At 34.6% G+C, this 22,728-nt stretch overlaps 1 protein-coding gene across 1 annotated transcript in view; it reads left to right on the top strand.

The window, feature by feature from the left end:
* The window catches only part of LOC148944902 (uncharacterized), a 64,066-nt gene that overhangs the window by 31,237 nt on the left and 10,101 nt on the right, over window positions 1-22,728 (top strand). The window contains exons 2-4 of the mRNA XM_089098891.1: window positions 9,450-9,767; window positions 10,894-11,838; window positions 20,637-21,067. Of these exons, the coding sequence (XP_088955017.1) occupies window positions 9,450-9,767; window positions 10,894-11,838; window positions 20,637-21,067 (1,694 nt within the window). The remainder of the gene's footprint in view (window positions 1-9,449; window positions 9,768-10,893; window positions 11,839-20,636; window positions 21,068-22,728) is intronic.

Below are 22,728 nucleotides of genomic sequence, written 5' to 3'. Positions count from 1 at the left end.
AGACTAACTTTTTTTTTTGAAGGGGAGGGAGGGATTTTTCCATGGAGATGGAGGCCAGATTTACTGGCATTATTTAGAAAACGATAATACAATAAATTAAAAAAAGTTTTTTCAACTGAAAGTAAGGAGCAAAATTAAAAAACTTAGAACGAAGAGAATTATTACGTATACGAAGGGATCCCCCCCCCCTTTGGGGTTAATCTAGGTTCACTTACCAGCGCGCTTCTACGTTAAACTCTAGGCACCTCAAAGGGGGGGGGGGATCCCCTGCGAATAAGTACTAATTCTCTGCGGTCTTAGTTTTTTAATTTTTCTCATTAATTTAAGTTGAAAAAAATTTTTTTAATTTATTGCATTATAGTTTTCTAAATAATGCCAGTAAATCTGGCCTCCATCTCCATGGAAAATCCCTCCCTCCCCCTTCAAAAAAAAAAGTTAGTCTGAAGTTGATTGTCTGAAAAGTATTTTTTCGGGGGAGATACACGATTGGCTGAAACGATTTATTGTGTTCGTGGTAACGAACTGTAAGTAAGGATCGACACGGCTCAATAGTTCAGATTTTTCTCAAAGAGATGAAAAAATGTAAAGTTCTGTTCCAAATATTTTCCTGGAAGAAGAAAAGTTCAAATTTTATTCTTAATTTTAATAATTAAAATTAACTAATTTATTTATCAATTATATTTTCCCAAAATAATAAAAAAAAAACACGGTGCTTAAATTAAAGCGGAAAAAAAAAGCACTTAAAAGAACTTTTTAATCTTGTATTCATATTTTTCATAATATATACTACTAACGGTCCCTGTGGTCCCTGGAGGGGGGGATCCCCTTCGTATACGTAATAATTCTCTTCTATTTTTCAGACTAAATTATAGAAAATATAGTCAAAACACACTTTTCTGTTTTAGATACGTTACGTGCCTATTAATTGGAATTTAACACCTAAACGCACTTGCAAAAATCACTGCACTGGTGTTTTGGATTTGCCAAGATTTAAATGTTAAGAGTGATAACATTTTTGTGTTTGTGCTAACGAACTGTAAGTAAGGAGCGACACGACTCAATAGTAACCGAAACTCTAAAAACCAATAACCCTACTTCGGAAGTTTCAAGCTCCTATCTGCAAAAAATGTGGAATTAATTTCTTGAAGTAATTGATGCTTAATGGAGAAAAAGGTGAAAATTATAGGTTTTATGAAATTGATCATAAGACTTAAATTATTCTATCAGATACGTTGGCACTTTAAGATGAAATTTGACTCGCATATGCTGGTGGGTATTAAGCGTTTGAATCTGATAAGAAGAGAGAGACTTAATTTCCAAGATATAAGGTATAAAATACCTTAAGAATGGGATGATATACATTCAGTTCCAAGATGATATGACTGTTTGACACCGAATTTATCAGTTTGAAAAAATCATCTTGCGGTGTTATATTCGAATGTGCTTTTTTATTATTGTCTATGGATCTCAAAGAAATCGACTGTTATCATTGGTTAGTGAACTATAATCTGTTTGAGTATGATAAAAGCTTGTGGAGTACAACATTACGTTATATAAACACACTGGGATTATATGATAGAGTGATTACACCACTTAATAATACTGGTAAGGAACTGAGAGATGTCCAGGATGAAGTCGATGAAATTTGCAGCTTTTTCGGAGTTGAAGCACTCTATGTAAAGGGCAATGTACCTACAGATAAAGTTTTAATTCAAAAGTGTGACCCTAGGATTCCACTTTTCAATCTAGAAGAGTTTAAGTGTCCTAAATTTGAAGGGGGCTATCACCGTCCTGAAGACGAGGTTAGGTTCTTCGCAGAGTGGATACCTAAGAATATACCTGATCGTTAAAAATCCATAAGACATTTTAAAAACTATCCTACATCATGGGACCCTCGTTTGTGGATTTTTAAGATTTAACTATAAGTAATTTTTTTATTTATAAATTTTTTTTTTTTGTTTTTTTTTCTAAAAAAAAAAATATTTTAATAAAATTAATAAATAAATATATTTAATCTTAAACCAGTACTGTTCTTTATAATATTTATATTGTAAGAAAGTAAAAAAATCTTTCCTGAAGTCACCTCTTGGATACACAATACAGAAATTTTCATTAAAGAAATTATGAAAAAATTGTAAGTAAGTAATAAATTCTTTCTTGAAGTCACCTCTGGGATACACAATACAGAAATTTTCATTAAAGAAATTATGAAAAAATTGTAAGTAAGTAGCAAATTCTTTCTCGAATTCATCTGCTGGATAAACAAAGACATTTCGTTCAAGAAATTATGACAAAATTCTAAGTAATTAACAAACTCTTTATTTTTTTTTACTTTTATCAAAACTATGCTTGATTAAGAAAATATCTGAATGCATTTAAGGTATAGTATGAATAGCTTGCAAAAAAAAAAACGAAAATACTACAACTAGTAAAAACTAACTGTACTACAAAACCATCTGATTTGATAACGAATATGTTTTATCAATAAAATATTTGAATGCATTTAAGGTAAAGTATGAATGGCTTGGAAAAACACTAAAATAATACTACTAATATTAACAACTAACTGAAATACAAAACCATCTTATTTATTCACGGCTATTTTTTATAAATAAAATATCTTAATGAATTTATGTTATTTTTTTAATGGGCTGAAAAAAAAAAAAAAAACACGAAATTTTATCAAAGAGATGAAAAAATTTACAGTTATGTTCCAAATATTTTCCTGTAATAATAAATTTTCAAATTTTATTCTGAATTTTCTTAATTAAAATTAAATAATTTATTGATAAATTCTATTTTTCCCAAAATAATATAAAAAACACAATTGGCTGAAATAAAAGCGGAAAAAAAAAAGCTCTTAATATAACTTTTTATGTGTGAAGTCCTATTTTTCAGACTAAATTATAGAAACGGTCCCTGTGGTCCCTGGAGGGGGGATCCCCTTCGTATACTTAATAATTCTCTTCGTTCTAAGTTTTAATTTTGCTCCTTACTTTAATTTTAAAAAACTTTTTTTAATTTATTGTTTTATCGTTTTCTAAATCATGCCAGTAAATCTAGTCTCCATCGCCACGTAAAAATCCCTCCCTCCCCCTTCAAAAAAAAAAAAAAGTTAGTATTAAGTTGATTGTCTTAAAAGTATTTTTTAGGGGGAGATACACGATTGGCTGAAACAATTTATTGTGTTAGTGGTAACGAAATGTAAGTACGGATCGACATGGCTCAATAGAAACCGAAAAAACTCTAAAAACCAATAACCCTACTTCGGAAGTTTCAAGCTCCTATCTGCAAAAATGTGGAATTAATTTCTTGAAGTAATTGATGCTTAATGGAGAAAAAAGGTTGAAAATTATAGGTTTTATGCACAGTTGTTTTGGATTTGTCAATATTAATATTTTATTATTTAAAACATTTTTTGTTTGTTATAATAATCACTTTAATTAATTCGTGACACGAGTCAATATTGCACGTAACTCAAAAAAACAATAACCCTAATTATGAAGTTTCAATCTCCTATCTGCAAAAATGTGGACTTAATTTCTTGTAGTGCTTGATACTTAATGGAGAAAAAGGTGAAAATTATAGGTTTTATGAAAATGATCATAAGACTTAAATTAGTCTATGAGATACGTTGTCACTGTAAGATTAAATAATGCCAGTAAATCTGGCCTACATCTCCACGGAAAAATACCTCCCTCCCCCCTTCAAAAAAAAGTTAGTCTGAAGGTGAGTGTCTGAAAAGTATTTTTTAGGGGGAGATACACGATTGGTTGAAACAATTTATTGTGTTCGTGGTAACGAACTGTAAGTAAGGATCGACACGGCTCAATAGTTCAGATTTTTCTCAAAGAGATGAAAAAATTTAAAGTTCTGTTCCAAATATTTTCCTGGAAGAAGAAAAGTTCAACTTTGATTCTGAATTTTATTAATGAAAATGAAATAAGTTATTGATCAATTATATTTTCCAAAAATAAAATAAAAAAAAAAAGGTGATTAAAATAACCCTGAAAAAAAAAGCAATTAATCGAAATTTTTTAGGTTGACTTCATTTTTTTCCGCAACTAGAATAGACCTAGTCCCGGGGGGCCCTGGAGGGGGGGGGGGAGCAACTTCTGAACCGGAATAAATATCTGCGTTATAATTTTTAATTTTTATCCTTAATTTCAGTTGAAAAAACTTTTTTAATTTATTGTATTATCGTTTTCTAAATAATGCCAGTAAATCTGGCCTCCATCTCCACGGAAAATCCCTCCCTCCCCCTTCAAAAAAAAAAGTTAGTCTGAAGTTGATTGTCTGAAAAGTATTTTTTCGGGGGAGATACACGATTGGCTTAAACAATGCCTTCCCAAGACACGAACAAAATTTGCACTTTACTGAAAAAAAAAAAAACAACTCAAACGCTTTCAGGAGCTCTCCAAGTTCGGCGAAGTAAATTCTTCTATTCGTGTTCCAATTCATGCTTAAAATTTTAAGAAGCAACTGAATATACATCATACTGTTTTTAAGAGATTTTATAAGTATCTTGGATTAAGTCCCTTCTTAACATATTCTGCAATAACGCTGTATCTTGGGGATTAAAAGATTCAAATTTCAAATTAAAACGCAAGCATATCTGATCAAGCAATTTAAGTATTAATATAAATTTCGTAGGAAACACTCGCAAGTTTTAGTACGCGTCTAAGTGAACCTAGATTAACCCCAAAGGGGGGGGGATCCCCTTCGTATACGTAATAATTAGCTTCGTTCAAAGTTTTAATTTTGCTCCTTACTTTCATTTGAAAAAAATTTTTTTTAATTTATTGTATTATCGTTTTCTAAATAATTCCAGTAAATCTGGCCTCCATCTCCACGGAAAAATCCCTCCCTCCCCCTTCAAAAAAAAAAGTGAGTCTGAAGTTGATTGTCTGACAAGTATTTTTTCGGGGGGAGATACACGATTGGCTGAAACAATTTATTGTGTTCGTGCAATTTATTGTGTTCGTGGTAACGAACTGTAAGTAAGGATCGACATGGCTCATTAGTTCAGATTTTTCTCAAAGAGATGAAACAATTTAAAGTTCTGTTCCAAATATTGTCCTGGAAGAAGAAAAGTTCAACTTTGATTCTGAATTTTCTTAATGAAAATGAAATAAGTTATTGATCAATTCTATTTTCACAAAATAATATCAAAAACAAAAGTGACTTAAAAAAACGCGGGAAAAAAAGCAATGAATCGAAATTTTTATTGTTGACCTCCATTTTTTACGAAAAAATTATAGACCCGGTCCCGGGGGTCCCTGGAGGGGGGGGGGGATCCCCTTCGTATACGTAAAAATTATCTTCGTACTAAGTTTTAATTTTGCTCCTTACTTTCAGTTGAAAAAACTTTTTTTTAATTTATTGTATTATAGTTTTATAAATAATGCCAGTAAATCTGGCCTCCATCTCCGCGGAAAAATCCCTCCCTCCCACTTCAAAAAAAAAAGTTAGTCTGAAGTTTATTGTCTGAAAAGTATTTTTTAGGGGGGGATACATGATTGGCTGAAAAGATTTATTGTGTTCGTGGTAACGAACTGTAAGTAAGGATCGACACGGCTCAATAGTTCAGATTTTTCTCAAAGAGATGAAACAATTTAAAGTTCTGTTCCAAATATTTTCCTGGAAGAAGAAAAGTTCAACTTTGATTCTGAATTTTCTTAATGAAAATGAAATAAGTTATTGATCAATTCTATTTTCCCAAAATAATATCAAAAACACAATTGGCTGAAAAAAAAGCGGAAAAAAAAGCTCTTAATAGAACTTTTTAATTGTGACGGCCTATTTTACACACTAAATTATCGAACCGGTCCCGGTGGGCCCTGGAGGGGGGGGGGATCCCCTGCGTCAGCGTAATAATTCTCTTCGTTCTAAGTTTTAATTTTGCTCCTTACTTTCAGTTGAAAAAACTTCCTCTCTCAGACCAAATTTTCACCCCAGACCTAATTTTGCCCCCTCCTCCCCACCCCCCCCCCCAACTGAAATTTAGTTTCTTCCAAAATGTTTTCAAAACTAAGAAAAGAAAGTAGAGTTTTTCACTTAAAAAAATCTAACAAACTTTATTGTCATTTATCAAACAGTCAATTAATAAAATAATACAAAATATTAAATGACCACCGCGTAACTGCGATAATACACGGGTTGGTTTGGTTGGTATCGGAGTCCTTTGGGGGGTGTGGTAGGGGATCTCACAACACTGTTCAAATAGATCTTGTGTATTATAACGACCATCGACCCCATGTAACTGAATCCCAAGCTTCTGAACTCCTCCATGCATCTGAACCCCTCGTGCTATTGAACCCCCCATGCAACTTGACCTCATTTAACTAATCCCCGTGTAACTGAACCCCTGTATAACTGAGATCTTTTCGCAAAAAATTCGCAAATCTCGTAAACTAAAGAAGTAATTACCCTTTTCAACATTAATTACCCCTTTTTTGCAAATTCTCGCATTTCCATTTGCCCATTTTTCTTTATACAAAAATTCATTTGAACCACTCGTTCAATTGAAAACCCCATGCAACTTGACCTCATTTAACTCATCCCCGTGTAACTGAATCCGTATGTAACTGAGATCTTTTCGTAAAAAATTCGCAAATCTCGTAAACTAAAGAAGTAATTATCCTTTTCAACATTAATTACCCCTTTTTTGCAAATGCTCGCATATCTCATTACCCCTTTTTGTATATACAAAAAATAATTGCATTACAACGAAACAAGACACTCTGGTTTTATAATACAGGTTTAATTAATTACATAAATCTCATGACAAAGAAAGAAATCGCTTGAGTCCTCTCGCACTAGCAAACCAAACCAGATTATATCCCACTTAACCAGATCAAAAATGAACTTTGAAACTGCGTCATTCCTGCTCTGAAAACAAGACGTGCTGGTTTTTTTTTTGAGCTTATCACCAAAAAGGCAGTGAACTTTGAAACTTTCCAGAAAAACCTGTTTGTACGGAGGGCCCCTAGAACTGCATAGATCTATTCTACTATTAAAGCACACTTTTTAAGGAAATTCCAAGCCTTAAAGATCATTTTGTAAGCCTCAGCATCGGCTGATTGTCTCAAAGACAAAGGGCTAATTAGCGAATTTCCCCAGTGCCATAGGGAACTCCAAAATCTGTCAAATTACTCAAATGTTATTTCCTTAAAATTTTGGTAAAAACGGTTAGGGGATCAATGTGTCAATACTTAGAAAAGCTAAAGAGGGGCTAGTTTAAAAAGGAAAAATACGTGTGTAATGTTTACTAATTGTTAGGCGAAGTGTTGTCTGCTCAATGTATCTTTAGCATAAATAATACGCCCCTGTGTCGGCGAGGTTTTCAATCAAAGCGGGTAGCATCACAGAAATTCCAAAGCTGTCAAATAGCTCAAATCTTTTAGCTAATTTTTAACTTTTCCTAGCAGGTATGCTAGAATATTTTGACACTTTCTTATGATGTTACTGATTAAATCTAATTTCCGATTTCATTAAATCTTAATTCCCCTATCTCCGGGACAAAATGGGAGAAGCCAAATAGTTTTTCTCAGATTTCTGGGAAAGTAGGTGTCGGCTTTCAGTCGGATCTCTTATCCAGGCTCTCTAAGTTATAGCAAGACCACCTAATCAATTATAAATAATTTGACCACAAAAACTAGACAATTTATAATGGATGAGATAGAGCGATGCTGTAAGGTACTACATCGCCTTAACACGATAGTATAGAGCAGGAATGTCTCTTTTCCTGTTTAGCTTGACTGACAATTCCTGTCCACTGGAACGATACTTTATAAATAGGGTCGTTTTACGTTTTCTAGTGTAGCCATCTACATGGTTCTTAATGGAAAGTTTTGACTGATGATTAAACATATACTATTAGTATTAACGCTAGACGTGATTCTTGGGCATTCTAGTTTGGTCATTTCTCTTTTATAATGTGAATTTGCTGGCTTCACTCTGATTTTGTAAAAATTGTCGAATAATTTTCTATTGATGTCACAACGCCTCTTTTAAGAGAATTTGTCTTTTTTCTAGAATGACTAGAAAAATGAACTTTCCGCTCTTTGATTGAATAAGTTCTTCTTCTAAGTAGCAATTACTGGCTATTAATGTCCTTCTTCCCTAAATTTTAGTTATCTTGGAATTTCTAATTTAACAAAAAAAAATTATAAAAATTTTATCAAAAAGCCAAACCACTAACTTAAATCTATTGTGCTCTGTTCGGGTTTCCTTTGGATCGTTTAAAACAACATATTCAGTGAATTCTCACTTTAGCTGGCATTTCAGTGAAGAAAATGATCATTTTAAATGCAAAATCAAATATGCTTCTCGAACAAAATTTGATCCAGAATTCTCATTTAGCTGACATTTCAGAGAAGAGAACGACCATTTTAAATTCAAAATCAAAAAGGCGTATCAAATCGAACCAAGTTTTGCAGATAACTTCATTGTTGTAAAAACTCATTTTAAGATTACAATTTATGTTAAAATAAACTTTCTTTTTAGCATAATCTCTTGTCTTTTTGTAGCCTATCAAAATTTAAAATCTTACATAGGGTATTAAAACTTAACATCATTATTAGCTGAAGATCACTGTCGATTGGAACTGCATATTATGGAATTCTTTACAGTTCTGGAATTCCAGGAATGCCGTCGTTTTCTGTTCTTATGCCGCGCGGTAAAAAATGTGTAATAATATTTTTTCGATGTTGCCAAAAATGTTAGTTCATTAGGTCCTTGTCCAGTAAGCTCCAACAAAGGGGGAGTAGGGATTCCTTAAAAAAGGGGAAGTCTAGTGTTGTTTTGACCAAGATTGATTTTAGTTAAGGAGCATGGAGCATCTGCTATTCTAAGAACCAACAAACCTGGTGATTGTCAGACAAATCGATAGATTGATTGTGGTAGTCTATATCTCGTTTTGATACAATATAGCAAACGTGGGTGTCGACAAGAGAGAAGGTGGGCATACCCTCCACCCTTTAGAAGTTCAAAAATACAAATCGTACAATGTTTTTTAAACTGAAAAAGAATTGACAACTTTTGGCCGAAACGTTTCTATTTAAGTCTCTTCCACATTCCCCCCTCACCGATTTGTTCAAGGGCTTATTTGACAATAGGAAAATTCACGTAGTTTTCTGTGATATCTGTTACATAAGTAAAAAATAATATATCTCAAAAAGAATGATAAGTAAAACATAATACATCAGTAAGATTGTTCTTGTGTAAGTGTTTTTAAGATGTCCCATACTTGAGCCATTTAAACTGTTTGATGTTTGAGTTAGAATGTTGAAATTCGCTTGCAAATCGTCAATTTTTTGAAATAACTCCTAATATCCAAGCACCGCATCATTATGAGCTATTTCTCAAGTACACCAAAGTCTTACAATAATATTATTCCCATAGAACTTACTTCAGTCAAAAGTAACGAAAGTGTTTTTCTTTTGTAGGAAATGTGAACCTCCACACGACTATTGATGACCACATGCATCCACCTGCAGCAGTACCACCTCAAAATCGTCTGCCTTTCCATCATCGAATTAATAACAGAGGGCCTCCAACGCAGAATGTGTTGCCTTTTGAAGCTATCCCTTTAGAACCTGCGAATGTAAACAAGAGGCCTAATTCCCCTTTTAACCCTAATGGAATTCCTTTGCCTGTTCAAATAGTGCCTCAAAGGCCAGGTATACTTGCTGGTCCAAGGCCCCAGGGACCTGTCACAATACCTCTTCGACCACCAGTGAGGGTAACTCCCCCTCCTTTACCTGGTGAGTATTGTTTCTTTCTTTGAGTTTAGTCAGTAAAAAATATGTTGATTCTCTTTTAGTATTACTTTTCAAAAATAGTTAGTAAAGTATTTAAATCAGTAATACGGTTAAGTTCTTATCAATACCCTTATACGGTTGCGAGACTTGGATGGTTGAGTGACATCGAAGCTGTAAGTGTGTTCGATCACACCTATCTGAAAGTCGTAGGTATCAGACTTAACAAACGAGTGAGAAATTTGGACCTGTAGAAGAAACGTTAACTTGAGCTTGATATTGGTTGCGTGATCAAACAAAACTGGCTTCTTGGTTCTGCCACGTCCTGAGAAAGGCTGAAAGCACTTTTGTCCACAAAGACAATAGAGGGTGAGACAAGTGGGGAGGATAAGAAAACATGGATGAGTGGTGTTAAAGCCAACTTCGAACCGCTCGGTGGATTCAGAAAGTATGGAAGGATATGGGAAAGTCCTGGCTTGACCTTGCCGAGCCACTCTTGAGAGACAGATACTCTTGGCACACCACCATGAGGGAGCTGTTGAGTGCCAGGGACACCTTACGCTTGCGCCCTATTTCAATCAAGTAAGTACTGGGCGTGTATCGCTGGGATATTTTGAGGTCTCTCTTTAATGCAGTAGCCCTCCCGCATAGTCTTTATTCTCAACATCTTTTTCGGGATAATAAAATTATGACCTTCCATCAATTCACGTTTGTTATTTCCAATATTGTAAATTTTTTCCTGTTTTTATTTTCTTTTCCCTAAACTGAAATAGCCAGGAACTATAAACTTTTTAGGTCGTTAGAAATAGCTAAGACTGAAATGGGTAATTTTTATCATAGAATTCCTAAGCTTTTCCCTTTTTTCAGAATTTAATAAACACTTCATATTTCATTGATTCATAGTTTCACCTGATGTTCATAGGTATCTAAAGCCAAAAGGCTAGAAGGTAGTTAGATAGGTGTCTGATAAAGCAGGACTGAAACTTCCAAATTTGGATTTTTGAACCCGGATATGTCGGTTTCCGCAGACTTGAAGTTTTTTTTCTCATTACTGTTGGGGGCTCATCGGTGATTTTTAGGGGGGGGGGGGAAGTCTTTCCGTTATGTTTGTCTGAAATGACTTTTATTTTAGATCTGTTTGCATTTGCCATCTCAAATACTGAACATTCAAAGCAAGAGATACCTAGCACATCTTCACCAATGCCTGTATCTACTCAAGCCCCATCAACGTCAATTCAAAAAGAAGATGAAGAAGAAGAAGTTAGTTTAGACGAATACTATCAGTTAACTGACGATCAAGCAGAACAAAGTGAATCAAGTGATCAAGCTGATAATTCTAATATAGTGTCTATTAGAGATAATGCTGATGCTTTTAATGAAAGTGTAGAAAACTCTGAATCGTCACAGAATTCTGAATCCTCACTTCATACAATTAAAAGCGAAGATGGTGAAAGCACTGCTGAGATAAAAGACAAACAAAACGTTTTTGAAGTTAAAAATATTGAAGAAAGTTCTAGTGTTCCCAACAAAGAAACTCAAGATACTAGGCAAGTTGATAACGGTTATAATGACACAGTTTACGAAGAAATACATTACGAATATGAAGATGAACCAGAACCATTTACTCCAGTGATTTCCCCAGTTATAGAAGCTACCAGTACAACATTCAGTACTATTACTTCAAGTACCCTATTACCTTCAATAGAAGAATTTAGTACTAGCTCACTAGTGACACCTACATATCTATATTCAAGTGTAGTTACATCACTGCCAGATCCAGAGACTAATATCTACCCGGTGCCGTCAAACCCAATTGCTACTGTAGTGAATGAACCCCGGCCTACGCCACCATTGCAGGTTAGGCCGGGTATGATTTTTAATGACCAAAGAGAATATTATGGAAGTGTTGGAGGGGCTGAAAATACCCCAGATATGTTTTGGATTAACAAACAACAGTTAGAAGGAGATATTTTTGAATTAACACTTAATGCTGCACAGAATTTTGGTGGAGGAGGCTCGAATGGAGCTACTCGGACTTTCAGAATTCCTACTCTTGGCAAACCTGTCATTGAACCAAGTAGGTTATTTTTTTTTTATTTGTAATTTTGTGTGCTAAACTGTTTACACATGTGAAGAGTAATATCCGGAGCATGGAACTCTCTGGATATGGCTGTAAATATTTCGATGCTTGTTAGAAGATGAACAACATACCATTTGGTGTATCTTTTAGCGCTCATTTGAAATATACTAATCCCTATCTCCACAAATTCCACTTTGAGCTTTTAAAGAGACGCTTGAAGTGACACCTTCGTTTCTTTTTCTCTGATAGAACTAACACCAGATAAAAAAATATAACATCCGACTTTCCATTCAGTTCTCTTTTCAAGTATAATAATAGGTACTATTGCGTTTTTGCCTGACCCCCCCCCCCCCAATAGGGCCTAAGAAGGGGGCAGCTGTCCCCATAGAACTTCAAATTTACACTAGATATGGCTGAAAAAGCAGATGGTTGAAAATGCAGTTGAAAAAAGGTAGATGGTTGAAAAAGCTGGACATAAACAGAAATGTCCAAATATCGGTTCAGATATCGATCAGCGACACGCGCAAAATTTATTTTACTGTAGCACCGAAAATCGCTGCTTAGCACGCAAAATTGGGCAATTTTATTACTTTAGGAACTAACCGGTGTGGCAATCCTGTACACATTACTACCTCGTGTTATCCCCCCCCCCTAGACAAGAAGCTACGTATGTCCATGGCCAGATATAGCTCTAGGTTGTTTACAAAACTTTGCTAAATTTCCGTCTTTTTTTTTTATCGGCTTCATTTTGGCATTATGATATAACTTTTGGTGTCAAACATGCACAGAAAATAATTCAAGGCCATAATAAGATTGTATCCATGAGGGGGTGCTCAGGGTTTGTATCCCCTTTCCTCAAAAATAAATTTGCGCGACTCATAGATACATGACAAAATGCATATAAACATAGATTATAATTTTGATCCATATTTTGCAGTTTTTTGTACCCATTGAAATAATACCCCCTTCCCCACAGAACAAAAATGCTGAATATGCCCTTGAGCCCACAGTATATTTGGAAAAATTATATATTGGTATATTTGGAAAGATCGTTATTATTTATTAACAAGTGGGTCACAAAAAAAACAACATACAAATCTCCATATAATGCTTACAAAACAAAATTGCATATAATACCAACAATATCCAAATAGGTCCCGACCCATATTAGCGTGTTTGGGATGACCCAAAAAAGGAACACTTCAACTACTTATACACTAATACACTTCCTCGGGGAAATAGAACTCTCTGACTCCCACTCCCCTCTCCCACCCCTACTAAACAATTAATCAACATTCTAAGGATAATAATTTTTTACAGGGAACTTAAAGGAATCCCACACTCATACTCTATGATTCATCATGCTTCCTTTCATATACCGACAGTTACCTCAGTCAACACACAAGAAAATTTTTCTCTTTTGACATTCACAAGCATATACTCACTCCCAGATCAATCAACTAATCCGTGTCTACAATATTGGTTAAAACAAATACATCGCAAAGAAGCACGAAACTCCTCAAGAACCTTCTTACCTTTTACTTCCGCCAGAAGCCTGTTCCATACTTCAGGACCGATATACCTAATAGAAAATTTAGATCTGGTAGTAACTGGAACCGGCGTTCTAATTAATTCAACATTTCTAGTTTCATAACTATGTTCCCTTTCATTATAAAGTTCCGAAAAACATGTAGGCAACAAATTAGAAAAAAATTTATACATAAACAAATTTACATAAAATTTAACCAAACCAAAGAATGGTAGAATTTTTAGTTGGTGATACCTCGATCTTACCGAATTCTGGGACAAGTCATTGGTCAAAACTCTTACGGCTTTATTTTGTAACACACGGAGCGGATACAAATGACTAGTGAACGTCGACGACCAAACTGTAACACAGTACACCAAATATGGATGAGTAAGCGAAAAATATAACATTCTAATAACCTTTTTGGGAAAAATATTTTTCAGCTTCTGCAGATTTCCAACATTTTTGGCTAATTTAGTACTTATAAATGCAATATGATCTTTAAAACTTAGGCATTCATCTACCATTAAACCAAGATACCACCTTACAGCACCTTTCCGTTTTATACTTCCATTTACTAACTCAGTTTCTTCAATCCATGGATAGTAATTTGCACTTCTGCCATATAACATGAACATTGTTTTCTTTGATTAACAAGCAGTTTGTTCACTCGCATCCACCTCTAGATTATCACCATTCATTGTTTCATGCCATTTTTCAAATCCGATTCTGTTTTAGCAGCCATTGTAAACTGGGTATCATCAGCAAAACTTGGAAGCATTGCTTGCACCGGACCATCATTGTACTTGAAGTTGACAGTGGTTTGAGGAATTCATTAAAATCATTAATGTACACAATAAATAAAAGGGGACCCAAACACAGACCACTGTGGCACACGACACTTTACTACCATCTCTTCTGACAGGACTCTGCCCAGCCGTACTCTTTGCGTTCTTCCTTCAAGAGATGAAGCAATCAATTTCAGACTTTTAAAAACGAATTCCAGCATTTTCAAGCTTATCCAATAAAATCTTATGATCAACACAGTCAAAAGCCTTCATAATATCTAAAAAAAATTGAACCCACCTTTAAACCTGAATCTAGGCAATCGTTAACATATGTTGTCAAAAATAATAAAGCATGGTCTGTAGACATATTTTTTCTAAAACCAAATTGACTAGAGTGAAAAAAACATCTTTTTTCAAAATAATCCATCAGTCGTATATAAATCAATTTCTCAAAAATACGAGAAATCACTTGAAGTAGAGATATCGGACGGTAGTTGTTCAGATCTTCCTTATCACCGCCTTTATACAGAGGAATAACCAAAGCACTTTTCAAGCAATTAGGGTACACTCCAAATTCAAAACATTGATTGAAAAGGTACAACAGATGACTATATACAATGTGTTAAAAGGTGCATCGTGTGGCATGTTCATCTCTATCTAGTGAATTAACCCAAACATTGAAGAACTTACTGCTATGACCTTGCTGAATAATGAAAAAAAAAACCTGAATAAAAATAATAGAAATGGGCAAATAAAACTACGTTATTTTTGGAAACTAAACTTTATAGCATTGTATCTTTAACACTTTCGTCGTATCTACACAAAATTTTCACGACTTTTCCCATTATTTCCTTTTTTTTCAAATAATTTACGTCTTTTAGGGTTTTTCAAATTTGAAACTAGCTTCTAAAACCTAATATTCCGTAAATAATCTCTTGGAAAACTCTAATTTTCCATTTATGGATTAAATAAAAATATGCAAAGGGTAAAACTCTTCATTAGACAGTGATCACTCTCTTATCAGAAATTTGTTTTGAAGTAGGGGCCGAATCTGGAAAAAGAGGCAGGTGAAAGATTGAAAATTACCGGAAAGAGCTTTGGATTTCAGTTGGGTTTAGCCTAGGACCGTATCCAGGCTTTAGAAGAGGAGATGGGGTTGGGATTTAATTACTCTGAAAGTGAATATAAAATCAATGAGTAGAGTTTCTCTTATAAGAATGAAACACGAATTTTGTTGTTATTGTAGCTAAGTTTGTCAAGAAACTTAAATGGCAGACAAATGATCAAAAAGCTTTTTCGCGCTACCAGTTGCCATTTAGACTAGTTTTCTGAAACATCAGCATTGCTGAGAAATTTCTGGAGGGGAGGCGTGGTATGAGAAACTATTCATTTACAAGTTTATAAACGAAAATCTTTCTCATTTTATTTTGTATATTTTCAACGTTTTCTTGTTTCCAAGGAGGAGATGAATCACCCTCCTCCTCTCCTGCTGCTGTTCAGAAGGCAATATTTTAAGTCTTTGAAAATGAGTTGCAACCGTTTCATAACTTTAAGAAGCTAATGAATAAAATATCAAAAGATGTGCTCCATCGTCGTTATTTTTTGTAGCTGGGTTACTAATCTTGGTGCAACATTCTTTTTGTGTACTTCCTATTCTTTTTCTCTACTCCCTAAAATGACAATAAAAGGATAATATTGTTTGATTATCCATTCAACACTCAACAATATCATTCTATTCTCTACTCAACACTGTCCAAATATAATATTTGCTACCGTGACAATTGTGCCCCTCTGCCTAATGCCTGGATATAGTCTATGTAGCACTAGGATACATGCAAAGGACGACAGATTTTATTGGTTCGCGCTATTTTTTAACTTATTTCCTGCCATCAGTTGGTTCGTGATGTCAAATAGCATAAGTTATCTTAAAAAGCATAAATCTTGAAAAGCATAGAGATATGTTCAGTCATTTGGGGGAGAGGAGTGGTACGAATCAATTTTCACCATAGGGAATATTATGTTTGGAAATACTACTGAGCGGAGAATCACCCTTTGGTATTGCTGTTTTATTACTATTGTTATAACTAGTTCAGAAAAAGAGTCTTCCACTAAGATTACTGTTGAATTAAAATAATAAAAATGTCTTATGGAATTTCGGCTAACCCCACGTCCTACCCCCGTGCGTACATACCTATGCAATTAAAACAGTATTCCAGTGTACTCTCCAGTTTTAAATGTAGCTATTTCCGTCAATGTGTATCTTGTAATGTTCTGAATAACTGTTCTGGTAGTATTTTGTTGCAGGTTGAGCCAAAGGTTGTGTACGTTCACCTCAATAAATTATAATTAGTTGGTAAAATTACAATCAAAATTGAGGTTTTGAGCCAATTGTTCACCACATTAACCACGGGAGCACACATACGTGGAGCCCGCGGGTAGATAGAGAAACAATAGAAAGTAATTTCTGCACTTAAACCAATTTACGTTTTTGCTACTTTTTCATCCTGTTAAGAGAAAACGACAAATTGGAACGAGTCAGCTTTGGATCGGTGTCTTTTAGGGGAAAACACGTCCGTAAAAATCGAAACTAAACCTTGATATCCCCCTAGGCAAGGACAGGGACGTACAAGGGAATTTGTTCTGGGATAGGAGTATAACTCAAAAGCACAGAAATGGGTGAATTAGACGGAACTTCGAGATTCCAAGGGGGATATCCAAACGATAGGGAGTATATTGTCCCCTCACCCTGCAAAAAAAATCTTGTTATTGCAGCCAATAGACTTTATTTCTGTTCATTACCACCTGCAGTATGGACTGATTTCTTTTATTGGCTATCTATTATTATTTTGAATTTCTATTACTTTTTTAATTCTCTCACCCCCTGCTCTCTATTTTAACTTTTGTCATATGTTCAACCTGACCAAAGATACATTCTAAAGATTAAACTTGATAGATCGACACTTAATTAAAAATAATTTTGCTGCCATTATCTGTCGAAAAGTAGAATATTTGATTATAAAAGTAATACACTTAGAAAAAACGACTAAACGACTTCGAATCTTCAAAGGTTGGAAATTCAATAAAAAGGTTTAATTTAAAAAATCCAGTGTTTGTCGTTTGACAACGGACTCATTCTCAGTTTAGAATTATTACTTTAATTTAACCAGTTTAATTGAAATTAATTGAATCATAACTGCTTAGTTTAATTTTTCCGATCCCCCACGAAAAAATGACAAATCAGCCTTGTTTTGTTCCAGCTTTGTTCCAGCACTGATACACTTTTGGTAATGCTATTCAACAGTTAAAATTTCATTTATTCAGCAACTAAATTGAACAAAAAAGGTAAACTTCAACATTAGATTCCCCCAGGAAGGCTCTATGGCTGTGAATGGAGGGAAAGACATGATGAAACACACAATATAATAAAAAACGCATTAAAACAAAAAAGAACGGCGAACTGTCGTCGTCCATCACTCATTACCAGCCGTTAACCAGGCCAGAGTGAGGTGGTACCTTGCGAAATTTAAATTACCATCATACTTTTCAATATTGCCCAGACATCCCCCCAGGGGGGTTGGGCGTAGAAAAAGATGAAAAAATAACAATACATAAATACTAATAAAATGAACAATAAAAAGTAGACGAGGGAAAAGTCACTGAGAAGTCGAAGACTTTTTTACAATTTTTTAAGTTACTTAACAAGTGTCACTCTCTCGCTCATTCAGGCAGAGTATTCCAAGAAGCATGACATGCAGTCAGGGAATTGAACTCGATCTGAATGATGGGTTAAATGGGATAAAAATGATGCATAAATTACGCAGAAGACAGGAAAAATATTAAAGGACAAGATATAGATTAGTTCTGAGGCCCGCAAGAACATCCCTGTGTAGTTGAATCAAAGTGAAAGACCCCACATGCAAGAATACAAAACGATTTCAAATCAAGCAATGGGTTAGTAGCAGACAGATTTGTTACAAGGAACAAAGGTTGACACGCTTATATTAAGACATCAGTGACGTAATACCGTATTAAAAAATGAAACAGAATTTTCAGAATCGATCCTGTGAAAATACGTTTGAGTTTCCTAAGAATTCCGAGATTCAGCGACATCTTCATTTTAATCAGATTAATATGATGCACGAAGGAGATATTTTCATAAAGAAGAATACCAAGAAACGAGACATCCTGATCTTCAATTCTACTAAGAGAACCCTCTGATGGGTGAATCTCAGACAGTTAGGGCAAGCCAGAGAAATCAATGAGAAAATCAGAAAGCTCGACTTGTCAACATTCAGGGCCAGACAGTTAGTACAAAAAAAAGAATCAGATCAACCAGCCTCTCAAACCTAAACCAATTAACCTCTCAAACAAATCAACCAACTTGACACTAATCTCATGCTCAGTTCTGAAAGCAGTGCCCAGGGTACTGTCGTCAGCGAAAGCAACTAGAACCGTTTCATCCATTGATGGCGATCTAAATTTTTTGGCATCGAATGATATAGGGTAACAGAGACGACGACAAGGTGACGGTTATTGTTTAAACCGCAGCAATAAGGTGATTAAAGTAAATGAAGGGGATAAGTTTTAACTCCTACTAGTGCTGTTTTCAAGCACGATATACCCAATTTGTCTGTCTTTTAGGTAAGGATTGATTCAGGCTATTAAGTTTTTTATTCCTTATTTTATTATTGTTCTCACGGTTTACTTCTATCATTGTCCAATAAGTTGTTTCTTTTATTTATCGTTTCAAACGCCAAAAATAGGTTGCTACTCATGGTTACCTCGTGGTTTCATTCCTGCAATTATATTTAAAATGTATCCTCTCTATCAGCTATTTCTGTACATTAATCTTTTGAGCAAAATTTTGATTGCGCAGACTTTTGAGTAAAAATATTAGGGTATGTAACTTAACTGTTTCTAGTTTAGAAGAATCATAAACAATATTCAGTAACTATCTAAACAATCAAAAGAAATTTCAGTAACCATCTATTTGATGCGTTTACGATTCAGATAAAGCTTTTTTAAATAAAAAATCTGAATTGTGAAGCTGACATTATGTATTAGAAAAAAAGGGTACTTGTGTATTATCCAGATCACACTCAAGAAGTGAAGTTAGGTTAATTATAATGAAATATACCAAAATGTAATGAAAATATAATATTTTAGTAACAAAATTATGGAAACTAAAGCAAAGAATTATGGAAAGCAGGCCGCCCAGAACGCATAATATTGAATATCTAACCTAATCACCTCTATATATTAGATATTTAATTAAAATATACCTGAAGCGTAGTTTATTTCACGAAAGAATAGGCTAATTATAACCAAATGCAAGAGAAAATCCAAACAAAGCAAACTTCTTGAGTATGTTCTGGATAATACACAAGTACCGAGCAAAGTAATACCCATAAGTAATTGATAACTTAAAGATTGGAAAACAAGATACTATAAAAAAGCATTTTCGAAGACGGTGTAATTCTTTGAAAAACTGGTGCCGTGATCATTTACCTCTCGAATTGCGGGGGGGGACAGTAACAGAATATTATGAAACAGAAGTTATCCTTTAATAAATTCGATGTGATAGAGATATGCTTGAATTAATGATATTTGTTACTCTTTTCCGACACAGATATGCAGTAAAAGGAGTTTCTCTTGAGTCCAATCTTTTTGTCAGTCTAATACTCCCCATTAACTCCTTTCCTTGGCCACTGAACAAAGATCCACGAAACTTGCTGTTATATTTGCCTACTGGAAATGCAAGAGTTAATTTTTTTCTCATTGCTCATTTGCTTCATACTATTGTTTTCATTTGTTCCATCAGACTTGACTCTAATCAATACTTTTTCGTATATAAGTTTCATTCATTAGCGTCTTGTAATAATTCTAAGCAAAAGTGAGCTATTGACACATTATTTAGAATTTGTCGGCAGATGAGTTAGGATCAGTCACATACACAGGATTTTTTAGCCCCCCTCCCCCCCCAAAAAAAACAACAACAACAAAACAACAACAATCTATTCGATAATGTGAATAAGAAGTGCCCATAAATCTGAAAAAAAGTTAAGGTTTCGAGGGGGGGGTCTTGATCCCTTTCCCTGTGTACGTCTTTGATTAGAATGGTCAGATTTCCTCTCACCTCTAAATTTGATAGATATTACAATTTGACACGTTATTCTTGAAATTGAAAAAGTTGCTTCCAAACAATTTTTGAATACCAAAACCAAGCTTAGCCGTCGAATCACCTTTCAGATTTTACAATTACTGTTTGTTCTTCAAAACAGAATAATAGTTTAATGTAAAATTAGATTTGTAGTTAGTGGGTTCTCCTTAACGTAACTGACTCTGAAATGGATCGTTTGCTTGAAGTTGAGTCTTTCGAAGTTTATAACTTTTAATATAAACAATGCGAAATTGGGCGTATCTCTATTATTTCCTTTTTTAAGACAATACTCCTTCTGTATTCTGTTTTCTTGTTTTAGTTGATATAGAGCAGCTACGTGGTGAAGATGGAATTTTGACTGTTGGACGACCCGGTGACGAGTTTGTATCGATAGACGGAAAGAGGACCTACTTCAATCTCTTCCCCGATACAGCGCACACAGTTGGACCTACTCCCTATCCAGCTCCAGCTCCTAAGCCATCATCTCTTCTTTACCAAAGCCCTCAACCTCATAAAGATCAAGTTATAGCCGGAACCTCATCTAGCATTAAAAAAGATGTACCTCATCTTGGAACTTCACTGCCTGCTGCAGTACCTGGGACAGCAGTATCTGTTCCTCGTCCTGGAACTGCTGTTTCTATACCTCGTCCTCTCCCGTCTACAACTCCTCAAAAACATCCTGTTCCTGGACCAGATCGAGTAGCTCCTTCTGTTAGTGCACCAACAACTGTCAGAGAAAAAGGCATTGGGGTAAGATGTTTATTTTTAGTTGGACTACATTACAGTCCATCCCATACATTTTACGAGGTGTGTAAGGGTTAATCATAAGATCTTTTTTCAGATATTTTTTATGTGAGGTTTTTTAGCGCTGTGTTTTGGATTCTCTGTACCATAAAATTTTGATTAAAAGAGGAAGTATTATTTAAATACTCGAAAGAAGAAAACTCTAGCCCAACCTCCGTTTCCATATAAAACAGCTTTTTTGCAAAATTTTCTGAAAAACTCCCAAATAAAGCAAATTTGTGTGAATGAACTTGGTTGGTAATTTGGAAATAAGTAGTATGCCTAGTCTGAGCTTTTGGCAAAATTTCCGAGAACTGGTAAAACGCAGTTAAGGTTTTCAGTCAAAATATTGCGAAAGCAGTAATGTACGACCTCTTTTTTTACAAATGCTTGATGCAGTTTTCTAGTCCCGTATTTTATTTGTGAGAGTCTAACAGTTTTGCTTCTGTGTCTAAGTAATAGACTTTCTGTTTATCATAGGCAGCGGAATAGCGCTGCCTAAGTAAAGAACGATGTGGGCACAATGTATTGTTTATTTCTTGGTCTTAGACCAGGGCACTTCGCATCGAAGGAGTTGTCGTAGAAATTTTGAAATGGGCTCATTCGATTGGAAATTGGAGTGGCTAGTGCCCTTTTTAATAGTCGAAAGTGATTGGAGGGCAACTAGCCGCCTCCCTCTCCCACGCCTATCATTCCCCCAAACACACCCAATAAAAATTTTGAGATAGCCATTTTGTTCAGCGTAGTTGATTTCTAGATAGAAAATATGTTATTGAGGAGGTCACTCCAGGGTACCTCGTATCGAAGGAGTTGTCGTAGGAACTTCGAAATAGGCTCATTCGATTGAAAATAGAAAGGGCTGATGCCCTTTTTAATAGTCGAAAGTGATTGGAGGGCAACTAATCCCCCGCCCACGCCCACCCTCCCATTTGCCCTTATTTTTAAAAACTAAATTTTTCCATGAGAATAAATCAAATGCACAGTGTTAATGCTAATTCCCAATAAGGCATCTCAGCAGTATCCCAAGAACGACTGAGGGTATTATGTTCAAACTTTCGGGGCTACTTCTGCTCTTAAAATTTAACCAAATCAAAAAGCGTAAGTGCATCTAAGCTATCAAAGAAAGTAAACAGATTTTGTTGCGAATGGTATCAAGTTTTTCCATTTCAGGTCAACTAGAGGAGGTATGAAACTAAATTAAACACTACTGTTTGTGTCCAGTTTTTTAAAAGGGTGTATGTTGTTTAAAATTGCTGAAAATTTTTCTCTAGCATACAAATAGTAGGCCAAACTATAAATTCTTAAAAAACGAAAAGATTTGAAGCATTATTTTCTTTTTACCTGAAAAGACTGTGTCAATATAAAACGAACAGAAATTAATTAAAAAAACTTTCACAAAATAAGTTTTTCAAAAGAAAAGTAAAGAGCTCAATTAAAAAAAAAATGAGCACAAATAGAATCAAATAATCTACCAAGCGTGAAACTACCACGAATCAACATCGATGAATATATGAAACCCAAAACAAACAGAAATAACAATAAATAACCGAATCAAACTCGAAACGAGCAGAAATTAACATAAGTTGGGCTCAAAACCCCTATGCCTTCCCAAGGCTAGAACATAATTT

This window comes from Artemia sp. Qi Xiang Cuo, chromosome 13 (assembly GCF_049724085.1).
Source record: "Artemia sp. Qi Xiang Cuo chromosome 13, ASM4972408v1, whole genome shotgun sequence".
Taxonomy (NCBI): Eukaryota; Metazoa; Arthropoda; class Branchiopoda; order Anostraca; family Artemiidae; genus Artemia; species Artemia sp. Qi Xiang Cuo.
The sequence above is the reverse complement of the archived record's forward strand: the minus strand, read 5'-3'. Positions and strand labels throughout refer to the sequence as shown.